We start from the raw sequence: 21,126 nt of genomic DNA, 5'->3' as shown, positions 1-21,126 counted from the left end.
TGACTCGCTCACACCAGCATTTCAAAAATGAATAATGATTTAATCCTGTTCACTTTCTGGCAGATCTTTGGGCCAAGAGAGGGAGAGATTGTGCTACGCATTTAAGCTAGCAATTGCCCTTTTAAAGGAACTCAACATTTTCATATCCCTTTCCTGCGTAACCCAGAGGATCATTCAGGCACCAAACTGACTTGTCCTTACCCACATGAGTATGAATTAACAACTGCAAGAGGTATACTTTCAGAACAGAGCACAAATGAATTGTATTTCATGGACATCTCCCAAAATGGAGAAATGGCTTAGAAATGGGGTTTGAACCCTACTTACCTGCTACTGTAATAGCAGTCACAGCTGATATTGACAAGAAGGAAGATATATTTGTATCCTTTTTTTCAGTCTGTTTTTATACAAGTATCACAGCATAGCCCCAGCTGCCAAAGGAAGAATAACTTCCCCATGCTTCCTTTCATTTTTCCAACCTCTCTGCTGCAGCGAAATGAGGAAATATGTGAAAGCTTTTTTTCCTCTCTGATTATAACCCAAGTAGAAGAGGAAAGGGGGGGGGGAAACCCTGCCCAATCTGGAATTCTGGTGTACTTTATCAGAATATCAAATTCTGTTCATTACTTAATCAGTTAATTTCAAAGATTGGGAATATCATTACAAACCAGTCTGAAACTGGCCTTTGATTGTCTTCACATCTGCAGCCTTGAACACTAACAACATGCAGGAAACACCAAGAGTGCACAGAAGGATAAAACAACCAAGATGATGGTTGCAGCATTTTGATCTAAACACTCCCCCTTTTATCTACTCATTGTCATCACACACATGGACAAAGGAGTGGAATTTCAGTCACAGTGCTGCTATTGCTATATTGCCTCTTTAGGTCATCTCTGCTGCCAACTAATCCCTCCAGTTCTGTAATAGGAGAACATTAAAAAAAAGGGGGGGTATTAAACCGTGACCTGCTCCTCCACCTAGCTGCCACAGATCCTGAAATAATAAAAACTCTTCCACTCCACTTAAAAGAAAAAGGAGGTTGCTTTGGGGAAGCCACACTTTTGTGAAGGCACCATCCATTATTTCTGTTAGAAAACCTTCATTAGCTGTGATATTAGAAAGACGGGTGGACAATATTTTTGCAGGAAAGCACTTTTCACGATAGATCTAATCCTGGTTCTAACTTGTAGGGTAGAGCTTTCATGAGCATATGGGTGGGGGAACATTAAGGAGCCCAGAGGCTGAAGGCAAGATGAAGCAGGAGTTCACTGTCTTCAGCTTCTAAAAGTAGACCAAATAGAGCAATGATATTTTTTTTTAACAAAGACCTGAAATGAACTAGAAATATTAAGGTCTGGTTCAAAGATACTGTAAAAATTGCTTATCTAAGTAGGGAAAATCAGGCGGGGCAGTTTGCTTCTTTGAACACGGATTACAAAACCGCCGAGAAGGATTAAGATGAAGATCACCAATAAGATTGCCCGTGTTGCTTCCATAGCATACTTGCAGTGATGCTCAGCTTTACCTTGTATGTGCCTTTCAGCTGGGAGGATGGGGAAGCCAGGGCACAGCCAATTTAAAAAGGAGAAGGCCCGGCACTGCAAAAATAAGTTCCAGCTTATTCAGAAGTAAAATAGCAACTCGGTCACTGAAACAAGCCAGTGTCATAGGGATGGCCCCTCTGGAACAGATCTAGGATGCACATGGGGAGGCCATTAAAGGGATGTGGCAGAAAAATAACCAGTAGTAATTACATGCCTACTGGTTATCATCCACAAGTGCTAATGTAGTATGTAATACAACTTGCATGTACAAATCAGATTGGGTGTGATGAACAAGCTTAATAGGTATTTAGAAGAGTCTGCTTTAGTTCACTTTTCATTTTGACTCCTCTGTTATGAAGCACTATCATACATCATAAGGACAGGCTGCAAAAGGTTAATTGGATGTCAAAAATCTCATTTTCAGTTCATTGGATAGGAAGTTTATTTATTAGCCACCTGCCTCTGTGGACCTAATGACTGAATGAAGATGCCAGACTGCAACTGGGCATCTTAAGCAAATTACATGCTGGAAAGAAACCAAACATCTGCAACTTGCCTCTGGCAAAAAGAGAGGATTATCAGGGCAAAGGAATTCTTTGTTTGCCAGGAAATGGGGGCGGGGGGAAGATGACAAAGCAATACACAAGCTTCAGAGAGAATTCAAACAATTACACTTGATCGTGTCACTGTTAAAAAACTTGTTTATAGTGGGGGGGGGGAGGCTTACCAGAAATTGAGAACTGAAGTGGGGTCTTTCAGTAGTTTTTGCAGTGTTTTTAATCAAAGAGGTTGATCCTGCTAAGGAGCTGCTTTTAAGAGGAAAATCCAATTAGCTAGAAACATCCAAATGAGCAGGACAGGAAGTATATGGTGGTGTCAAAAGAGCCAAAGATGGTCCCTAATTGTTTGATTCACCCTCAATTGATCATAACCAAGAGGGAAATAAGCACTGTAACAGCCAATAGAGTGGTGCAGTGGTGGTAGAAGGATATGTAGTTAGGGATGGGGGAAAGGATTTTGAAGCAACAGTAAAGAGAACCTGGACAGTTCTGTGTAGGACCTTCTCAGGTGATAAACAGCTTGCACACAGTTTAAATGAGCTGCACTGGCTGAGGAAGTGCCCTCCTACTGCTCCAAGAGCTTTCCAAGAGTCCTCTCGGAAGACAGCTTCTATGTGCCCTATCAAATGGGCTTCCAAGTAGCCTGAAGCCAAGCTTTCACGTGAAAAGGAGCTTTATTAAGCAGGGGGAACCTTAAGATGAGATTCAGAGTACAATCAGGACTTCAGAAGCCAGCATTTCTCATGCTCCCTGTATTTGATTTGAGGCTAAAAGCCATTTAAGGGAGCCAAAACAAGCAGAGCCATTCCTGCCGACTTCCACAGGTTTGTTTCGTGGAGTCTCTTGCATCTCCAGCCAGACTCAGAAAAACCACACTGCTTCATTTATCAAAAGGGAATGACTCAAGACCCAGTTTATTAATGTTTAGAAGTCCTCAGCTCGACAGACAAGTTGCACACATAAGTGGCATTTTTTTTTTTATTATTTATTCCTTTCTGGTATTGTGGAAAAGGTAACATTAAGCAATACTTTGCAACAGTGCTTATATTTAGATTGGCTTGAGTAGACCAAAAAAAATGAACTCACTGCTAAGGGGTAACATGAAGGTCACTACAAGACTGATGAATGGTGTGTTCATTGTATTGAAGAGTGCACACTCTTCAACTCACGTCTTCTAATGGAGGGTGTTCTTGTCTTTCACACATAAACTGACATGTCAGCAGAAAGCTGAAGATATTTACCCAGAGTTGTCCTTAGGATTGTCATTGGAATAAAAGAACAGAGCCTGCCCTTTCTCTAAGAGTTCCTGCCATTTCCATTTAGCCCTAGTAACGTAATGAATATCTAGACCAGCCTTCCTGAAGTTGGCATCTTCCAGAAGCACAACACACACATCCCATGGCCAAAGACTCAGTTGATTAAGGATGTTTGGAATTATCATCCAACACAAATGAAAGATATCAGGTTTGGGAAGGCTGGTCTACACTAACTAGAAGGGAGTGAGCCAATATCCTCTTCATATGTTCCTTGGGAGGCATAAGGGCTAGGGTGAGGAGTAAGATGGAACCTACCAATGTATACATCTTTGCACTTTCAGATACAATATGATGGGAAAGGCAATACAGAACAGAAATAGGTGTCTCTTTATGGCTGTCACTCTTTGAGGGGGTGCTTGAGTTCCATGATGCCACCCTTTGCAATCAGATTTACAAATCCAAGTGAAAACTCATTCTGCAGCAGTGGGTTCGAATCACAGGATGTAATGGTATGTGGAAATGACCTTGGGAGACAGGAGGAAGAGCCACAGACTAGGTGTGAAGGAATGGTTTGATGAAGGCCGCGCTCGAGGAGATAAGCATTCCCTTAGCCCCCAACTGGAGCGTGGGACGGTTAAGAAGATGAGACTGGCACCACCCTAAGGAATTCACAGTGTTTTGGCTTGCTGGCTTGGGAAGTTAGATTGAGTCTGGGGTGATTGATGTCAAGTTCAGGCCAAAGAACTCCACAAGACAGTGCAGGTACAGTTCTGTTGCATTTATTAGCTTCCACCTCCAGACAGAAATCACCCCAGACTGAATCTAACTTCCCAAGCCAGCAAGCCAAAACACCATGAATTCCTTAGGGTGGTGCCAGTCTCATCTTCTTAACCGTCCCATGCTCCAGTTGGGGGCTAAGGGAATGCTTATCTCCTCGAGCACGGCCTTCATCAAACCATTCCTTCACACTAGGCAATGGTTAGATAAGAGGCAGCTGAGCCTACAGAAGGAATGGGAGTGTGGCAAACATCTCAGAAGGGACCTTACCTAGTTTCTTAGATTATAGAGGCGAGGGGAGAGAGATGTACTTTCAGACTTGCAAAATTCTGTTAATGTAACCTAACAATAAAGATAGAACTAGTACTATTGGGTATGCTTCTTGTCTGGACTACCTCACAAGGCTGACACAGATTCAATGACTTTGTTTTTGGTTTGGAGGCTGTTACAGATAGTATGAAATATTACTGACCAATGAATTTAATAAAATGATCAAGTTTTCTGTCTTTCAGAACTCTTTTGGGGTAGCAAGGCTAATAATCCTTTGGATTTCATTTTCTGTCTGAGCTCTCAGCTTCTTAAATGTGGTCAGCCACATCCCTTAACTTTGCTTTCTAGTACTAATGCAATCTTGTATTTGTGATATGCTGTTCCTGCCAATGCAATTGCAAATTATCTAGCCCATGCTGGCTGGGAAATTCTGGGAGTTGAAGTCCACACACCTTAAATTTGCTGAGGTTGAGAAACACAGCTCTAGAGCCTTCAGTATTTAGTGTCACAAGCCCAGCTAAGTGACAGCCTCTTACTGATCTTGGCTGAATTTGAAAAGTTAGTCAGGTCAAGGCTCTTTATTATTTAGATGGGAGACCAACCGAAATGACCAGGACTCTGTGTTGGACTGGGAAATTGAGAAAAACATTCCAGAAGTAATGGGAAACTCCTATGGTATCATTATCAAGAAAACTACATGGGTTCAAAGGAGACTAGATTTTCCATGTGGCAAGGTCTAAAACTGATGGGCCTAGGCCAACATAGCCTTTCTCTTATCAAGCTGAGGAAGGAAGAAATGTTGCTAGGACTGAATGAAAAGAGGAGTCAAACACAACTGTAGTTTCCCTGATTTAAGTGTGAGAGAATTAGACAACTGTCTTAATTCATGTGATAGATTTTGCAGAGCTCAAAAAATAATGGAGCATAAACAATCAAGAGAGAGAAAGCAAATCTGCTAGTAACTTATCTTAGAAACCACAACTTAGCCCAGGTGACAAGGAACTTGGGAAGAAGCATTTCAAATCATTCTGCCTTAATTCAGTATAAATGAAGGTGGAAGGTTCCTCTTACAGTTTCCAAGATTCCTAAGGCAAGCAGTAAAGATATTTTTCTGAAATCTGTGTAGTTCTTGCTTCCTGTATCTAGCCCATCTCTGTTGGGCTTGACAATTCATTTCTAGGAAGGGATGTTAGGACTGAATTAGGAAGCCAGGCAGTTTGCTAACTTCATCAGAATAGAAAGAACTAGATGCTGTTATACAAAATAAGGGCATGACTGAAAGTGTAAAGGAAGCAAATTTATAGGTACCGTTACTATGAATGTATTATTATTATTATTATTATTATTATTATTATTATTATTATTATTATTATTGCTGTTATATTTTTACTGTGAATACTCTCCTGACTTGTTTGGGATTTGGATTTTGCATCCATCTTATTCCCCCCCTGTATAACTTATACATTCACAATTTCCATAAACAGGATGACATGATTCCCCCCAGTAAGGGTGGAGATAAATCCTTTGCTTTGAGCATTCAAGACAGTTGCTGGTACAGCCTTACTTTGAAGATCTCCAAGAAACATAGTCAGCCTACTCCTTTCATGCAACAATTTCATGGTACTGATTTAAGCCAACATGCCTGTAACTAAACATCCTTGCTCCTTATTTTCCTTTTTCCCCATGGAAAATTTAACTTGCTCAGTTTTATAACATACACCATTATTTTTTGTATGTTATATCATGACATAAATGCTGAGTGTGGTTTTGCTGGAAAAAGACATAAAAATGGCAGCCCTTCAGTACTCAAAATTCCTTTTTGAAGGAATTCTGTTCCCAAGTTCAGTTTTTTAGGACAGAAGATTAAGAATCCCTCCCCAGAGCCTTTTCCTTCCAAATGAGCCTGCCAGTCCATCAGGGTAAAAGTCAGAGGAACATTGCTCCAGAATATTCTCTGGGATATTCCTGCCCATAAAGATAACCTCTAAGTTGTTTCAAAACTCTGTAATTTCTATTTAAACTCTAGAGTGTTTAACAGACTGAAATGAGTAAACAAGTTTCATCTTCACTGACCTTTGTCTTAATATCAGTCACAGAAGTCATCCTTTCTGTAGAAGGATTCAACATCATAGAAAGGCATCAGATGGGGCCTTAAAGAAATGTCCCTGCCAATAGCTCTCAAATGCTTAATTAGGCACTAATTGGACGTTCCATTATTGTTCACAAGGAAACCTTCCTGACGCTGAATTTAGCTAACTGCTAAATTTGTGTGTGACTAAATCTTGGAAAAAGATCCTAAACTTATAAACACATGACATGGCTACCCAATCTCTAAATTTATATTATCTAAACTAAACACTTTCTGATGTTTTCTGTAACTGACATGCAATGAAATCCACATTGCAACCAATACGATAAGCCTGGTAAACAACAGAAATTACACTTCATTACACACCAAGAAACATTTGCTTAGCTTTCATATACACTGTTTGGTTGCTATGAACACTGCAAATCACAGTAAATAAAGAGTAGAATTTTACAAACCAGGACAAAAAAATTGGCCAGATTACACTCCAGATCCAACTTCATTTTGTATTTCATCATTTAACATTAAGGGCTTTCAAAATTGTTACCAAAGGGTATTTCATGATGACAAAAACCCCTGGTGGGAAAATACTCAACTCATGAATTTGTCTGAAAAGAATATTTACAATGTGAGGACTAAATGTCCAAGGAGATGAGATGGTTACTAATGCCGTTCCTCACATGCTTTGATATGAACCATCCTATAGCTTTGTTTGTGATAATTATTTCTATTGTTTTCAGGGAAAAAAATAGCACGTCGAAGAACTCTTAACCTAGCAGTCTTCCTAAGGTCATGGTATTCCACAGGAAAGAAAAGTCAGCTTTTTCATATTGAGAAGTATTCCAATATGTAAGGATTAAGCTGAATAGGCTCAACATATATTTATTACATCAGAAAGAACAGGGAGCTCTATGAAGAGCAGTACATGTTATTAGAGCTATAGCACCAAAGACCTTTGTACAATATGGCATAAGCTTTTGTACAATACAAGTAGATCTGATGAACAAAACTGTACCTTTCAAATGTCTATGCCCTAATAAATATAATCAGCCTTTAAGGAGTCATAAGACTAGATTTCTGCTGCACAAAGCATCTTGGTTGCTCTTTTGGAAATTATCACTTTGACTTGTTCACATATTCCAAATAACAGTCCTGCAAAACAAATCCATTTTTAGGAACTCTTCTATTGAACATTGTTCTTCCACTCCAATCTAGGATGATAATTGTTCTGTCCCCATGTTGCACATGGCCCTCCATGGCTGTTGATGAAGTTCTCTATGGATACCCACCATTGGCCTACTCTACTTACCACTACTACAGTCACTGCAGATTTTTTTTAAGTCCATATTTTTACAAGACACAGTAACCACAGAGTGGCTTCTGATGAAATGGCTAACCTGTCTTGAATAAGTCCAGTTGTTGATTTTTCAGAAATGGATATAGCATTGACAAATCTGAAGAAACAGGTGAAGGGGGAGAGAGGCTTAAACATTTGCTCTGAGCACCAAAATCAAGAAAAAGGGAGAAGCTTTGTACACAAGGGCACACTCAAATGGAGGTGTGTATGCACAGGAATGTGTACATGAGGGGGCCGACCTACCTCAGGTTCAGGGAGGTTGTGAAACTTATTCTTATAGTTATACCCCACTTGCACACAGTTACAAGATAAAATCATCAGCTTAGAAATAGGGCTAAATTGACCATTGATTTCTTTATACTGTGAGCCAAAGCTGTTGCGTACATCTATCTCCTAAGCAGAGGAACATTTTCCCCCCTCACCCACAATTCATTTTGTTCTCATCAGAAGACCTCAGCACACATTTTGATCTCTGCATTTCTGTGTCCATTCCTGGAAACAAATGTTTTAAATTAAACTCTGCTCTTCCTGAGCAACAAGAAACTTCAGGGATACATTATTATCGATTAGATTTTATTTTCTTTGGGAGGATGTCACCAGAAGCAATATTTGCATTTCTTTGCAAATGTACATGATGAGCAGAACAAAGACACAGCTTAAATATTCCAACCATCAGATTAGTTCTGCCTGTAAGCAACACCCTCCCCAAAGCAGGAATCAGTTCCTTTATCCCCTGTCCCTGGTAACTGGCAGAGTGCTCTGAAAACACAATCCCTAATTGCTTTCCTGTTTAACTTTCTACTGTTCAAATACCAGTCTTATACTACAGAGGGGGGCTGCCCCCCAAAATTCTGGATTCTTCCAAAGAACCCACAGTCAAAACATAAAGGGAAGTACAATTGCGACCAGCATATCCTTTATGTGGCTGGCCCTCAAGTGCCCTGCCACTGAACAGAGAAGTTTCATTTTTCTAACCACCCAGTTGATAAAAGTTTGCTTTCCTGTCAATTAGATGAATCGTGCTTTAAAGCCATCTATGTTATGCAAGCAAATTCCATGGCAATATGTGGTAGGAAAATATGCATTGTTTAGAAAAGTATACTTCTTGTTCCATTTTATAAGGCTATATCAGGCTTCGACCATACGGGTTCAATACTGTGGTTACAATTGTCCCCTTTTGCCATTCCAGAGCTGGCAGAAGGTATTATATCAGCGTTGATGATTTAACCTTTCAGTACTTTCTCTGGGAATCTCTACATACCTTTGTGTTGGTTTTTCTGGTATTTTCTCATCCCCCAGCCCCCCAAATATGGCTGAGAGAGTGTGATGGAGAAAAAGCAACCATGACCTGCCATAGGTGAGCATAATCTTGAACCTGGGTCTTCCAGTTCTTGGTCCAGCTCCTTAACCATGACTCTGTACCTGTTCTACCAAGTTGACCCACCCACCCACCCACCTACACAAACAAAAATAACCCTATTATGTTAAATTATTCTACCAAATGCACTGACAATCCTGGGAGGCAAATGTGGAGGCCAGCCACCATAACTCTTTCTCTCCTCCCTCCTTCATAACTGGCATGTTAAATTCTCAGAAGCACTGTAGATAATTGTGGATAAGCCCATCTGCAGATAAGCCAACCTTCAAAATTTCAACCAATGGCCTATAGTAGTCTTAATCAAAAATTGTTAAGATTTCTGGCTAAACTTCTAACATTCGTCAGTCCTTACATATCTGCAAAGTTTAGAGCAGTTCAACTCTTGCTAACGCTTCTCCCACTAGCCAAGATTCCTAGCTCTTGCTTATGATATCCTGACACTGAAATTCAACTGGGGTGTGGGTGGAGAATGATAGTAAATGGAGTTACAAGGAGAACAGCATTTGGATTTTCCCCACATGACAGCTGATTATCTTGGGTTAGCCAAACTGAAATTACAAGAAAGTATATTACTAGCTATACAACTTGATAGAATTTCAGTGGCATACATTTGCAACAAATCCTTTAAGGTGAGTAACGGTTTATCAGGCTTTTCATCCAAATCAGCTTTTTATAATCAATTGTTTCCCTTCAGATGGCTATGAGGGTGGCTAACAGTAGATTTAAGGGGAGAGGGACATTAGGAATCTGGTTATATATCTATGATCATGTTGCTTAGGAATTGAGATTGATGCCCCCAGAGTCAGTCTGGATATACTGAAATGGCTTCAGCAATCTTAATGCATCTCTTATTTAACAATTAACAATATAACAAATTTTTATTTATTTGTTAATCAACTGAGACCTTTTTCTGCCCTTTTAAGTTGTGTTATATGATGTCCTTGCCCTGAATTAAGTGTTAATTGTTCATCAGATCGCTTCTTGCATTTCTTTGCAATCAAGTCAGATTTCCCAACATTACATTTCTATAACCGTTTTTGGAAGAGAGCTGAATATGATGTACAGGTGGTTTTTTCCTCATTTTTATCCCCTCACCCCACCCACCATCCTGTGAGATACATTGGGCTGAGAGACAATGATTGGCACAGAGGTCCTGCACTAGACATGGGATTGGACAAGATCAGTCTTTCTCAAACTTGGCAACTTTAAGACGTGCGGACTTCAATTCCCAGAATTCCCCAGCCAGCATAATACTGGACTAGATGATCTCCAGAATTACTTCCAAGCTTTACTTTCTATAAGTTCATTATCAAGTTGAATCCCAGTTCCACTTCAACACCTTTTCTAATGAGTAGCTTCATGAAACAGGAATCATGTAAAGACTTCCTGGGGAAGATGGCAGACTGAAGACAGCTCCGTGTAAAGTGCAGCCAATGTCTGAGGGCTTTAACAATCCTCTCTGGATAAAAGAGAGCGATGGTGAGATTGCTCAAGCTGTTTCTCCTTATGACTGATCGTTTTCCTCATGGAGAGATTGCAAGACAGCAATCTCAGGGATGGAGGGAACCAGGAGACAGGGGAATTCTCCGTAACTGCTCAAGCTGCAAACGGGGCCTTTTTAAAGGACAATAAGTTTGCATACTTCCCTTGCTAACTGCCTTCTAATTACCTATTAACTGCTTTAAATAAGCTAGACACCTGCAAAGTAACAAGGTTGGAAATAGCCAGTGACTGCCTTCAATTCTTAATGTAAGAGTATGAAGATTTATTTTTATAAATTTTCACAACTTTAAATAAACAGCAAAAAGCAAGAGAAGATTTTGGCTATAGAAAGTTTTAAACAAATTAAGGGCTCAGCGTTGGAAATTGGACTTTGACTATTAAGACTCTGAAATTACTTTTAAAGCATAATTGCATGTTTGTGGGAAAGAGAAATTGTTTTTGCGACTGAACACATAATAAGACAAGTAATTTAAAATGGCTTTTAGAGATATCTTTGAGGAAGTGCATTGGGATATTGAAACAATTACGTCAGCTATGTTGTGTTTTTCTGAGAGCACTCTGGTCTTAGAAGAAGATGTTGTAGAACAAGATATGCAGCAAAACTTACCCGAAGAAAACATGAGTGAGAATCTGAATAAGATATACAGAAAAAAATTGGATGAGAATTTAAAAATGAAGAAAGAAATAATGACCATCCTAGAGAGCAATTGGATTAATTTCTTTTTGCTGGAATCATAAGAGAGATTGTTTAAAGTACTGAAGAAATTTTCAGTGAAGACCAATCACCATATGAATGGATTACAGAGAAAGATTGTTCTGTATAAAAGAAAAAAGGAATATAAAATCGGCTTATTTGACCAGGGATAAAATGGGACATGTTGTTATTCTGGCTGGTACCTTTGGGATTTGCAGATAACTTAACTGGGAAAAAATGGGATACACTGGATTTGTTTATACTTAATAAGGTGTTTGTGTTCTTTCCTTTATTGTTATTTTATTAATCTTAATTTCAGAGTACTCAAAATGGTTTTGTATTTAATTGCCTTTTTACTTAAAGTAAGGAAGTTAGATCTTGGCTTTTTTAAGGAGAAACAATTTCTCTTGTTATGCTAAATTTTAGTCTTTTGTGGATTTGTTTATAGTTTAGAATTGAGATATGGAATGTTTATCTGAATGGGATAAGTTGTTATTTAGGGCAAAAATGTTGTGTACTGGAGCTTGTCTTTTGTAAAGAAGAAATGGTATCTTTTTGTTATGTTAAACCTTGTTTTTATTTTGTTTATAGTGAGATATTGGGACCATTTTATGCCTTTTAAATTTGATTTTGTTTTAGCTAAGAGTGGAGGTGTGGACTGTTAAATTTTATATATGTTAACTAAAGTTAATATTTTAGAGCTCTGTTTGGACTTTTTGCTGAGAATTGGATGGGAAAAGGGGTTACTTATTTGATTTGCCTACTGTTAAGAGATGGGTTATGGGATGAAGAGTCTATATTGGTTAAATGAGAGGAGGTGAAGAGATTATGGAATTGTTTATACTTGTCATTATGAGGGGGGAAGTCACTTTTTTAGAGGGGAGAGTTTTTTTCTTGTTTTGTTTACTTTTCTTACATTTTTTCTTTTTTTTCTTTCACTTGCATTCTTTTATTCTATCTAAAACTTTTAATAAAATTATTAGAAAAAAAACATGAATCGTATAGCTAAAATGTTGATGGAGAATGACAAGCTCTGAATCTACTTCTGAACCTATCTAGCTTTTAAATAAGACACATTTTAGGAGCTATACCCAGGTCCTAGATATTTTTACAATAAGAATATTATGAATGCTTCTTCAAGAAAAAGACAGTAGGAAATCACAGTGGTTACTTCCCAAATCAGAAGATACTTTCTTTCTTAAAACTGTTAAACTACTAAAGTTGTTAAAGCATTGTTTTTCTTCCATCATTCCTTGCTTCCTTACCTCTTCTACACAAGCCAACAAGGGTTGATCAGCCTACTTATTTTGCATTTAAACTTAATGTTATACTTGTAGATCATACCACTATTATAAGTAACAAAATAAAATTGAGTGTGCTTTTGCTAGTTCAATGACTCAACACACCTACTTGGAAAAAAACACACAATTTTTGTTGGAGAAAAGTAAACGTTCTTCAGGCAAGTTAGCCTCAGGAACCATATACGTGCATGCCTGCCTGCCCTAAGTTAAGGTTGCTGTGGGAAGCAGCATCAGTCCCCATGGGCTCTGGCTGCCATGTAAATGTCAGCAAAGGGGGTCACACTGGGCCCATTTGTCCCACCACCTGCCACACTTTGGGTGGTCATTTGGGAACATGGGAAGCTACATCCCTGGTCTAATGTTTGGCGTTGATGTTAGAGAAGATCTGAGGTGGAAGATGATTCCAATGGTCACTGCAAATATTTCCCCTTGTAACTGTGTGTACACACATAAAAAGGCATTTGGCATAGCTCCTTTTCTCCATAACCTCAGCAATCCAGCGGCAAAAAACTTGCTTTGCTTTCCTGCACTAGAGTTGACAAAGGGAAAGAGAATGCTAGGGTGCTAAGTTTAGCAACTAGAGTTTGGGTTTGATTCAATATTTGAAGCACTAAGAAGGATCCTGTGGATTTCAGACTATAAATATTATTTTTATATTATGTGCCATATAAACAGCTGCTTACTGTTAATTTAGAGCTCAACTGCTTCCAGTCATGTGAGCCAACAACTTCAAAGCATCATTACCAATATTTGTACAACTGCAGTTTAGTAAATCTCAGTCCATCAGAAAACTTGCAACTTTTGTCATTAATGCTTTATAAAGTCCTATCCAAGACCACTCTAGGCTGGGCAACGTTCTTCAAAAGTAATGAAATCCATTCAGCACTGATTTTTAAGAGGATATAAATGTCTAACATCATTCTTATGATATATACCAGTATAGACTACTCTAGTCATTAAAAAAAAGATTGATATATTTGGTATATTTGCAGAAGAAACAACTTAGGGAGTTCCAACTAAAATTTGTCCTGGAAGCTTTCATCTATTTTCAGTTCCAAATCCTTGATAAGTAACAACAAATATGCAACCAGTTGGGGTTCATGCGACAAATGCAGCTACATCTTGGAAGCTTCCCACTGAGCTCTCCATACCAATGTTCTGTCGATTGCTTGTACACTTGGACAACCTAGAAAAGAAAAAGGTAAAAGCAGTTTTGTTCAAAATCATTGCCTCAAACAAGTACTTCCAATAATAGTTTTGGAATTGTTTTTCGTATCTATTTATACAAGTCATCAGATCCCCTGCTCTACCTTGAAAGGATAGGTGGCTAATAACTAATAATGTGCCTTCTCACAAATTATATCATCTCTTCACAATAATCTTCCTTAAAGAGGTCCATTTGGTACCATAATTTTTATCCGTCAGATGCCACATAAGATTAATTTTATTTCTGAGTGCTATTTCTGCAATGTTGTTGAGATTGATGTGGGATTCTCCCTTAAAACAAATACTACCTCCAGAAGAAGAGCTCTCTTTGGAAGCAGAGGACGGGAAGTCCTCTTCTCTTATCCCTGTACTTATAAGCCTCCATTACCTTAGTTAATGCTATTTGAATTTTAGAAATTCCACATGTTCACTGCAAAGACAGATTAACACTCAGAGTTAGTTTGGCCCTACAGAGCATCTTTCATTAAAAATAACCGCTATTTAATATAACTATTAAATTAAATAGCTACTTAACTTATATTATGGTCTTTGAGAAAGGGGAAGACTATAGCTAAGTAATAGCATTCATAATTTGTGTACAAAAGAGTCAGTTCCTAATATGGGCAGTTAAAAAGATCAAGTAAAAGATGCTGAGAAAGCTATCTGAGACAGAAGCCACCAAACATGGGATGTTTATGTGACTATGTGTAACATTCCATTGTACAAAACTTATTTTCCTATCAAGTGTGGTCAACATACAAACAGTAAATAAAATAATTCCAGAATGCTCTGTATCTTACCAGAGAGTGCCATTGCTAATTTAAACTCTTCTTTCAATACCTGAAGAACTTCCTTCACACCTTCTTCACCCTAATTAAAATAAAACACATTTTATAAACATATATGTTGTGATCCTAGCTTTGCCCTGGGCAAAATGCTTATAAACTGGCAAACACAGTATTTGTCCAGTAGGTTAATGTTGTTGTTGTTTTCTCCCCAATTCCAGCTCAGCTCACTGATAATGTCAGGTACACTGGCTTAAAGTAGGTTATCCATAATATGGTTTTGGCTTAGTAAGTTATGAATTCAGCCACTTTGGTTCGTGAGCCATAGCGTTATGGCTCAGAATGTATGAAGCCGGATAGTTGTGCTTTAAAAGATCATGGTTAAACAAATAATAGTTTAGCATTATATAGGAATCCAGACATAGCTTTTAAGGACTACAATGACAACATTAAAAATGCGTGCTTCAAAACAGATGAACACCAGGACTGTGCACTGTCAATAAGAATTAGTATGGATTTTGATTGGGTGAACAACCTAATTTGGCATAAAGTAATTTGGAGGTGACCTGATTCAACAGAGGATAACATGTGAAATACGAATTGGAAATCCATTATTTTTAGTCCATTTCTCAAATCTATCAAGTTCATTCTTAGCTATGTACAACATTCACTAATTCAGAATATTTTGTGTCTTCAAATCTGATAACTATTCTCTTCATGTCTTCATTCAAGACATAAATAAAAATGTTGTAGTGGCCTCAGGATCCAGCTATGGAGTTGAACCAGTCAGATCCTTTGGGTTGTCTTCTTAGCATTATAATTGCCACTTTTTGGTATTTGTCCAGAAGCACTCCAAAGACTGCTAAAATGGGGAAGGTTATGTCTTTCGAACAAACACTGAAGAAAAATAATTGAATTCCTGATTTACATTACCTGGTAGGCAAGACCCCAGATTATAGGCCTTCCTACAAAGACTGCTCTGGCTCCAAGAGCAAGGGCCTTGAGAACATCTGTGCCTTTCCTTATTCCACCATCTAGGAATACTTCAGCCTTCCCTTCCACAGCTTCTATTATGTCAGGCAGGACCTCAATCTGTAAATGAAAATGGGAAGGGAGGAGAGTTTCCACATTTGATATATTTGTGGAAGAATCTTTGAGGTCCAAATTTTAAATATTTAGAAGCTGTGATTACCACGGTATTTTATTATCCTATTTGGTAAATATTCCAGCTAGCCTGCTTCAGATGCTAACATAAGAACTGTATCTCCAAGTGAAATTCCAAAATATTACTGAAATCCCAAAAGCTTCTGCACATTCTCTGGGGAACCACAGGCCATGTTCTGCACCTTGTAAATGCTAACTGCAACATAGACTCTCAGTGATACCCCATCATTTCAAAATCCTTGATTATTATGGCCTTGCTGACCCTCATTCTCCAGAAATCAGTTGCTAGATCCTACTGAATCTGCCTTCCTGTGATTAGAAAGTGTCAGCAGGAAGAAACTCTGAGATACTGTACATAGTTAATGCTTGAGAGTGCGTGTCACAGAGAATTTCAAACAGCATACAAATCCTGGAACACCGTCTTCAAATCTGTTGGACAACAGTTCACATAAATCCCAGGAAGTTGTAATTCAGTTGATCTGGACTGGTGAAACAGACTTTTCAATATAGTAGATAAGCATTATCCCCTTTTAATAAACCATCTAGATAGTTGAAAGTTCAGAATATTGCTTATTCTGACAAGGCCTGTGATTGGTTCCAGAATCCCATTTGGTTTTCCAAGATTTAGACTCCATATAGATCCTCAGGCATGACCTACAATTACATTGTTCATTTGTTTTTTTCTACAGTCCTGGTTAGACTTTTCCAGAGTTGGCAAGATGTCCACATTTTTATTTTCCATTTCTGTCCTTTCCTCTCCCCCCCTCTCTCTCTGTATACAAAGAACCACAGATATATGTGTACATATACACAATGCTTTAGTATAACAGACACATCGTTTTAGGGTTTTTTTATCCATTTGAGAACAATTATACACATATCAATTACATTTTACATTCTCCTTTTCCTCAAGCGTTACATTCTTGAGGCATTATTAGAGATCTCTTGGTGAGGTATGAATATTTGAAGATTTAAATGTATGTGGTTTGCAATACCTTATTTAGAAATATGCAGATTTGAATGACTAGACATCCAAGCAAGACAACTTATGAACAAGTATCAGTCACCAAAAAGAAAAGAAAAAGAAAAAGACTGATACCAAATTGTTTGCTAGTCGCAGCTGCAAAAATTCAAATTTTGAACGCTCCAAGACAAATATAGGCAGCCATGCACATACAGATTCAACCACAGTATCCGGCAGATACATCATGCTCAATATTCCAAGCTGAAAGTGCCCTTGAGTTGCTCCTTACAATGTAACATGAGGAGAGACAAAGAAAAACATTTGCTGCCTTTCCTACTGACCATCCATCTGGGTTATCAGTCTGAAGCAGAAGGAAAGCTCTAATCATGAAGGCTTGCCAAATTACTTGAAACCCTGATGATTGAAACAGACTTAATTGCTTATTAATCAGGACTGTTAATAATCAATTCATTAAATAGTGCAGTGTATGGCCCATAATGTGAAATATGATCTCTTCCTTAAATGAAGCCACCTGTTCCAGCGGTTGCTTCTATTGAATTTGGTTTGTCCTCCTTCAATGCTCCTACTTCTCCTAACTACTTTTTTTCTCTCTCTGTTTTCTCAGCACTTCCATTTCTAAATTGCACAGAGGGAAGGAATCATCTACAACTCTTCAGAAGGAGAAAAAAAGAGGCAGCTGAGTAACACTGAAGAAGAGCATGGAAGAAATCAACAAGGTACCACAGGGACCTGTTACAAAATGTTATAGTACGAAACATCTATTGTCTTTTATCTCCCTGTTTTTTCCAGTCCAACAGTCATCAGAATTTTGTATTCCGTCTCATTGAGCATACTCAACCCATAGGCTACATGACTTTTTTTAAAATTTTTCCTTCCCCTGTTTATGTTCTCTAAAGTTTTTACACCTGTTGAGATTCCTCCAGAGGTGTAAATTATTCCTTCTTATACATGAGTGGTGCCATTTTGGTAATATAAAACAATTCACTCACCATTGGAAATAGTGTGATTCATTAGAATGGGGCAGATGGCTGATGACAGACTACATTAAAAGGGGGAGGGACAACTTAGGCATGTAGTGAAGTACAGTAACAGGAAATCAGTCTTCCTCAACACATTCGCTCTTTGTTTCTGGATAAAAAAGTTACTTGTTCAAGTTTTTTACCTTGGTGGAAAGGATTGAGAGAGAGAGAGAGATTTCAATCTGCTGCTGTAATTATGGTATTTTATTTCCCCTTGTATTTTACTTTGAGCATCAAAGATGTAATGAAGTATGGCCTCCCATAGCACCAGTTCAGCGAGGGCCAGAAATTAAGATTATGAAACAGGCTTATGCATTAAGAAAGTCCAAAATAAAGGCATAATTAATAACCAATCAGTACATTTTATTAAATAATAAATGAGCTGGTCCCTTGCTGTTGAGTAGTTACAATGAACAGTTTGCCAGCTAAGTCAGAGAAGTAAGGCTGTGCGCCTCTTCAGAATACAACGGCCTGCTTCCTGTAAAACCATGGGAAGACAAGCAGATAAAGGAAATGTAAGAGAGAGGAGGAGGAGAAGACATTGCAGAGTTTAAGTTCATGGAGAAAACTTAAGAAAATGTCATAAAGAGGAGTGCAAAAAAGGTCACTTGTCCTTGCCTGATGGCTTGGGTATGGCAGAAGCTGTTGAAGCTTCCTTTTGGATGAAACCAAAAGAGAGAAAAGGGAAAGTTGCTGTGCTTCTTTTTAAATTAATATTTTATTTGTTTAAACATTTGAAGGACAGAATAAATATTATTATTATTATTATTATTATTATTATTATTATTATTATTATTTATTGGATTTCTCCCCCACCCATCTCCCCCACAATAGGGGACTCTGGGCGACTTACAGAAAACATTAAAACTATAAATATATCTAAAACACATAATACATCCAAAATTTAAAACAATACTAAAAAAAGGAAGATCCAAGAAGATGGAAAATCAGGCTGTGGAGAGCTGGCCACTATGGGGCTAGCCATCCTCCTGCTTGAAGTATTCCCTCCCTGCCCCAGGCCAAGTGGCAGAACCAGAATAGCTACATAAAACCAGAATAGCTACATAAAAGAGAAAAAGGAAAGTGGGGGAAAACATAGTGGGTGAATAATAAAGGATTTACCATTATCATAAGATTTAAAATTCATTAGTGAATGAATTAATTAAATGTATAGAACTAGGTTCATTATATGATCTTAAGAAATAAATAAAATCTCCATAAAACTCTAAACATTAATATTGATCATTAATAAATGCACATTATCACATAAAGAGAAAGGGAAAATATTTAAAAAATAAAATAAGTAACAAAAAAGGAGAAAAAGTTTTGAATTCTCTTCATTGTACCCAACTGGTGATTGCATCAATATATATGTATAAACATCGAAATTGCTTCTAATTACTGTCTTTACAATACGTCAATTATTTCCCCCTTAAAAACATTCTCTAAGTGTCTGGGTTTGCCTTATGGTGTGACACATGAAATATTTTATTTGTTTGTTTGTTTGTTTGTTTGTTTGTTTATATCAAATTTGTCATCACCCACCTCACTGAACGACTGTGTGGTTTACAAAACATAAATATAGTTTAAATATAGGAGGTTTGCTCTGTTGAGGAGAAATCCTATAGAAGTTAAGACACTCTCCCATTGTCTAGGCAATACAGAAACCTCTAATTCTTTATTTCACTCTTCCCTTAACATCTCCATATCCAATTGATCTACTGATAACAAATATCTATAAAAACTAACAGTAGTTAGTTTTAAAGGATTTAACAAGTTGTTCTAATATCTCAGGTGTCTCAGAAGCTGTAAATGCTGCTGGTTCAAACAATGTCAATGGACCTTAAACTACAACTTATACAACAAAAAATAATATTTAGAATCGATTGGACTCCACTACATCCGTGTAGAAAAGAATTGTCTGTTGAGCAGAAATCCTTGTTCTTTGCTAAGCTAAAATGGAGCCTCAACTAAGACTATTGTTAACAAAATGTCTTCCTAACAATTCCTCCTGTTATTAGAATGAAGACATTGGCATCACACAGTAATAAATGCAAAAGAGTTGTCCATCACGCTTCTTGCCTGGAAGTTACACCCATCATCCACCAGCCCAAGGCTACCTCATCTCCTTCTATAACATTGGAGTTTAAGTGAAATGCAGGTGAGAAAAACAGGCTGCAAGGTTCCAACTAAAAAGTCAACAGCTGTTTCTATTTTGGCTAAATATGATTGATTAGTCATTTAATCAGCCTTATCAACTGCCTCAGTTCCTTTTTCTTTTCTTTTTTTTAAGATTAAGTAACTCTTGCCATAAGGAAGGGTGAGACAGAAGATTTTTAAAGGCAGAGAAAATCCAAACCCTACGAGATTAAGAGTACCAAAGAGAAAGGAAAAGCCTGTTCTGGCTGGGTTGTATGGACTAACTGGTATTTAGAAAAACGTATGTCCTAGTATAAAACTGAAATTATGAAAATAGTAATTAATGAAGAGAAGTGTGAAATGGATGGTCACAGCCTTGAGGATATACACCATAGCATCATTGATTAATGGCTTTCCTGCTGACAGAATAGTGATTGCCAAAAGAATTGTTCTCTGCTTATTTCCTTGAATCTCAAAAGGAATTTCCAGATATCACCAATACAGATATTTTCATGCTAAACCTGTCTTTGTTTTAACAGGATCCACCAATGAGCAGTGCAGATGGGGAGGCACAGAGGGGATGTTTGCACACTTTGGTCTGAAATTCTTGGAAATTCTGTCAGCCAATCAGATATCCCTGATAGTCCACTATTTGTTTGTGTGTGTGTTTGTTTTAGAGACTTATATGGCCACCCATCTTAGGAAATACAATTCTGGGTGGCTCCTCCATAATAAAAATCAAAGACTTTAAAACCAAAAGCCTGGTGCCTGACCAACAGTCTCCAATCTATCAAATAATACAATCCTTGGGCTTCAACTTCACCTTATTCCAATGCCTGGGGGAAAGACAACCTTCAACAACTTTCTGGAAGGCTTAAAGGGTAGAGGCTTGCCAGATCTTAGGGGGAAGGGTGCTGCACAGGGTAGAAGCTGCTGTGGAGAACATACAGTTCCTAGGTATCACTAAATGGCAGTATTTAAGGGAAGGGACCTGGAATGTGCCACCTTATCTAACCTGGCAGGGCAAGCAGACATCCTCAGGAAGAGGCAGTCACACAAATAACCTGGCCCCGTGCCGTGTAGGGCTTTAAAGTAATAA

General features: G+C 38.0%; 1 protein-coding gene across 2 annotated transcripts in view; it reads right to left on the bottom strand.

The window, feature by feature from the left end:
* Nucleotides 1-9,310: 9,310 nt before the first annotated feature.
* The window catches only part of HAO1 (hydroxyacid oxidase 1), a 47,702-nt gene continuing 35,886 nt past the window's right edge, over nt 9,311-21,126 (bottom strand). The window contains exons 6-8 of one of the 2 annotated variants that reach the window (XM_007422767.3): nt 15,654-15,812; nt 14,736-14,805; nt 9,311-13,915 (exon numbers count right to left, since the gene is read on the bottom strand). In XM_007422767.3, coding sequence (XP_007422829.2) covers nt 13,845-13,915; nt 14,736-14,805; nt 15,654-15,812 — 300 coding nt within the window. In that variant the 3' untranslated portion in view covers nt 9,311-13,844. The remainder of the gene's footprint in view (nt 13,916-14,735; nt 14,806-15,653; nt 15,813-21,126) is intronic. The other variant, XM_025163086.2, reaches the window with a different exon arrangement.

The sequence above is a fragment of the Python bivittatus genome, unplaced genomic scaffold (assembly GCF_059951505.1).
Source record: "Python bivittatus isolate LINGU-HERP-01145 unplaced genomic scaffold, Pbiv_v1 ctg000020_np1212, whole genome shotgun sequence".
In the NCBI taxonomy this organism is placed as follows: domain Eukaryota; kingdom Metazoa; phylum Chordata; class Lepidosauria; order Squamata; family Pythonidae; genus Python; species Python bivittatus.
This window is presented reverse-complemented; position numbering and strand designations above follow the sequence as displayed.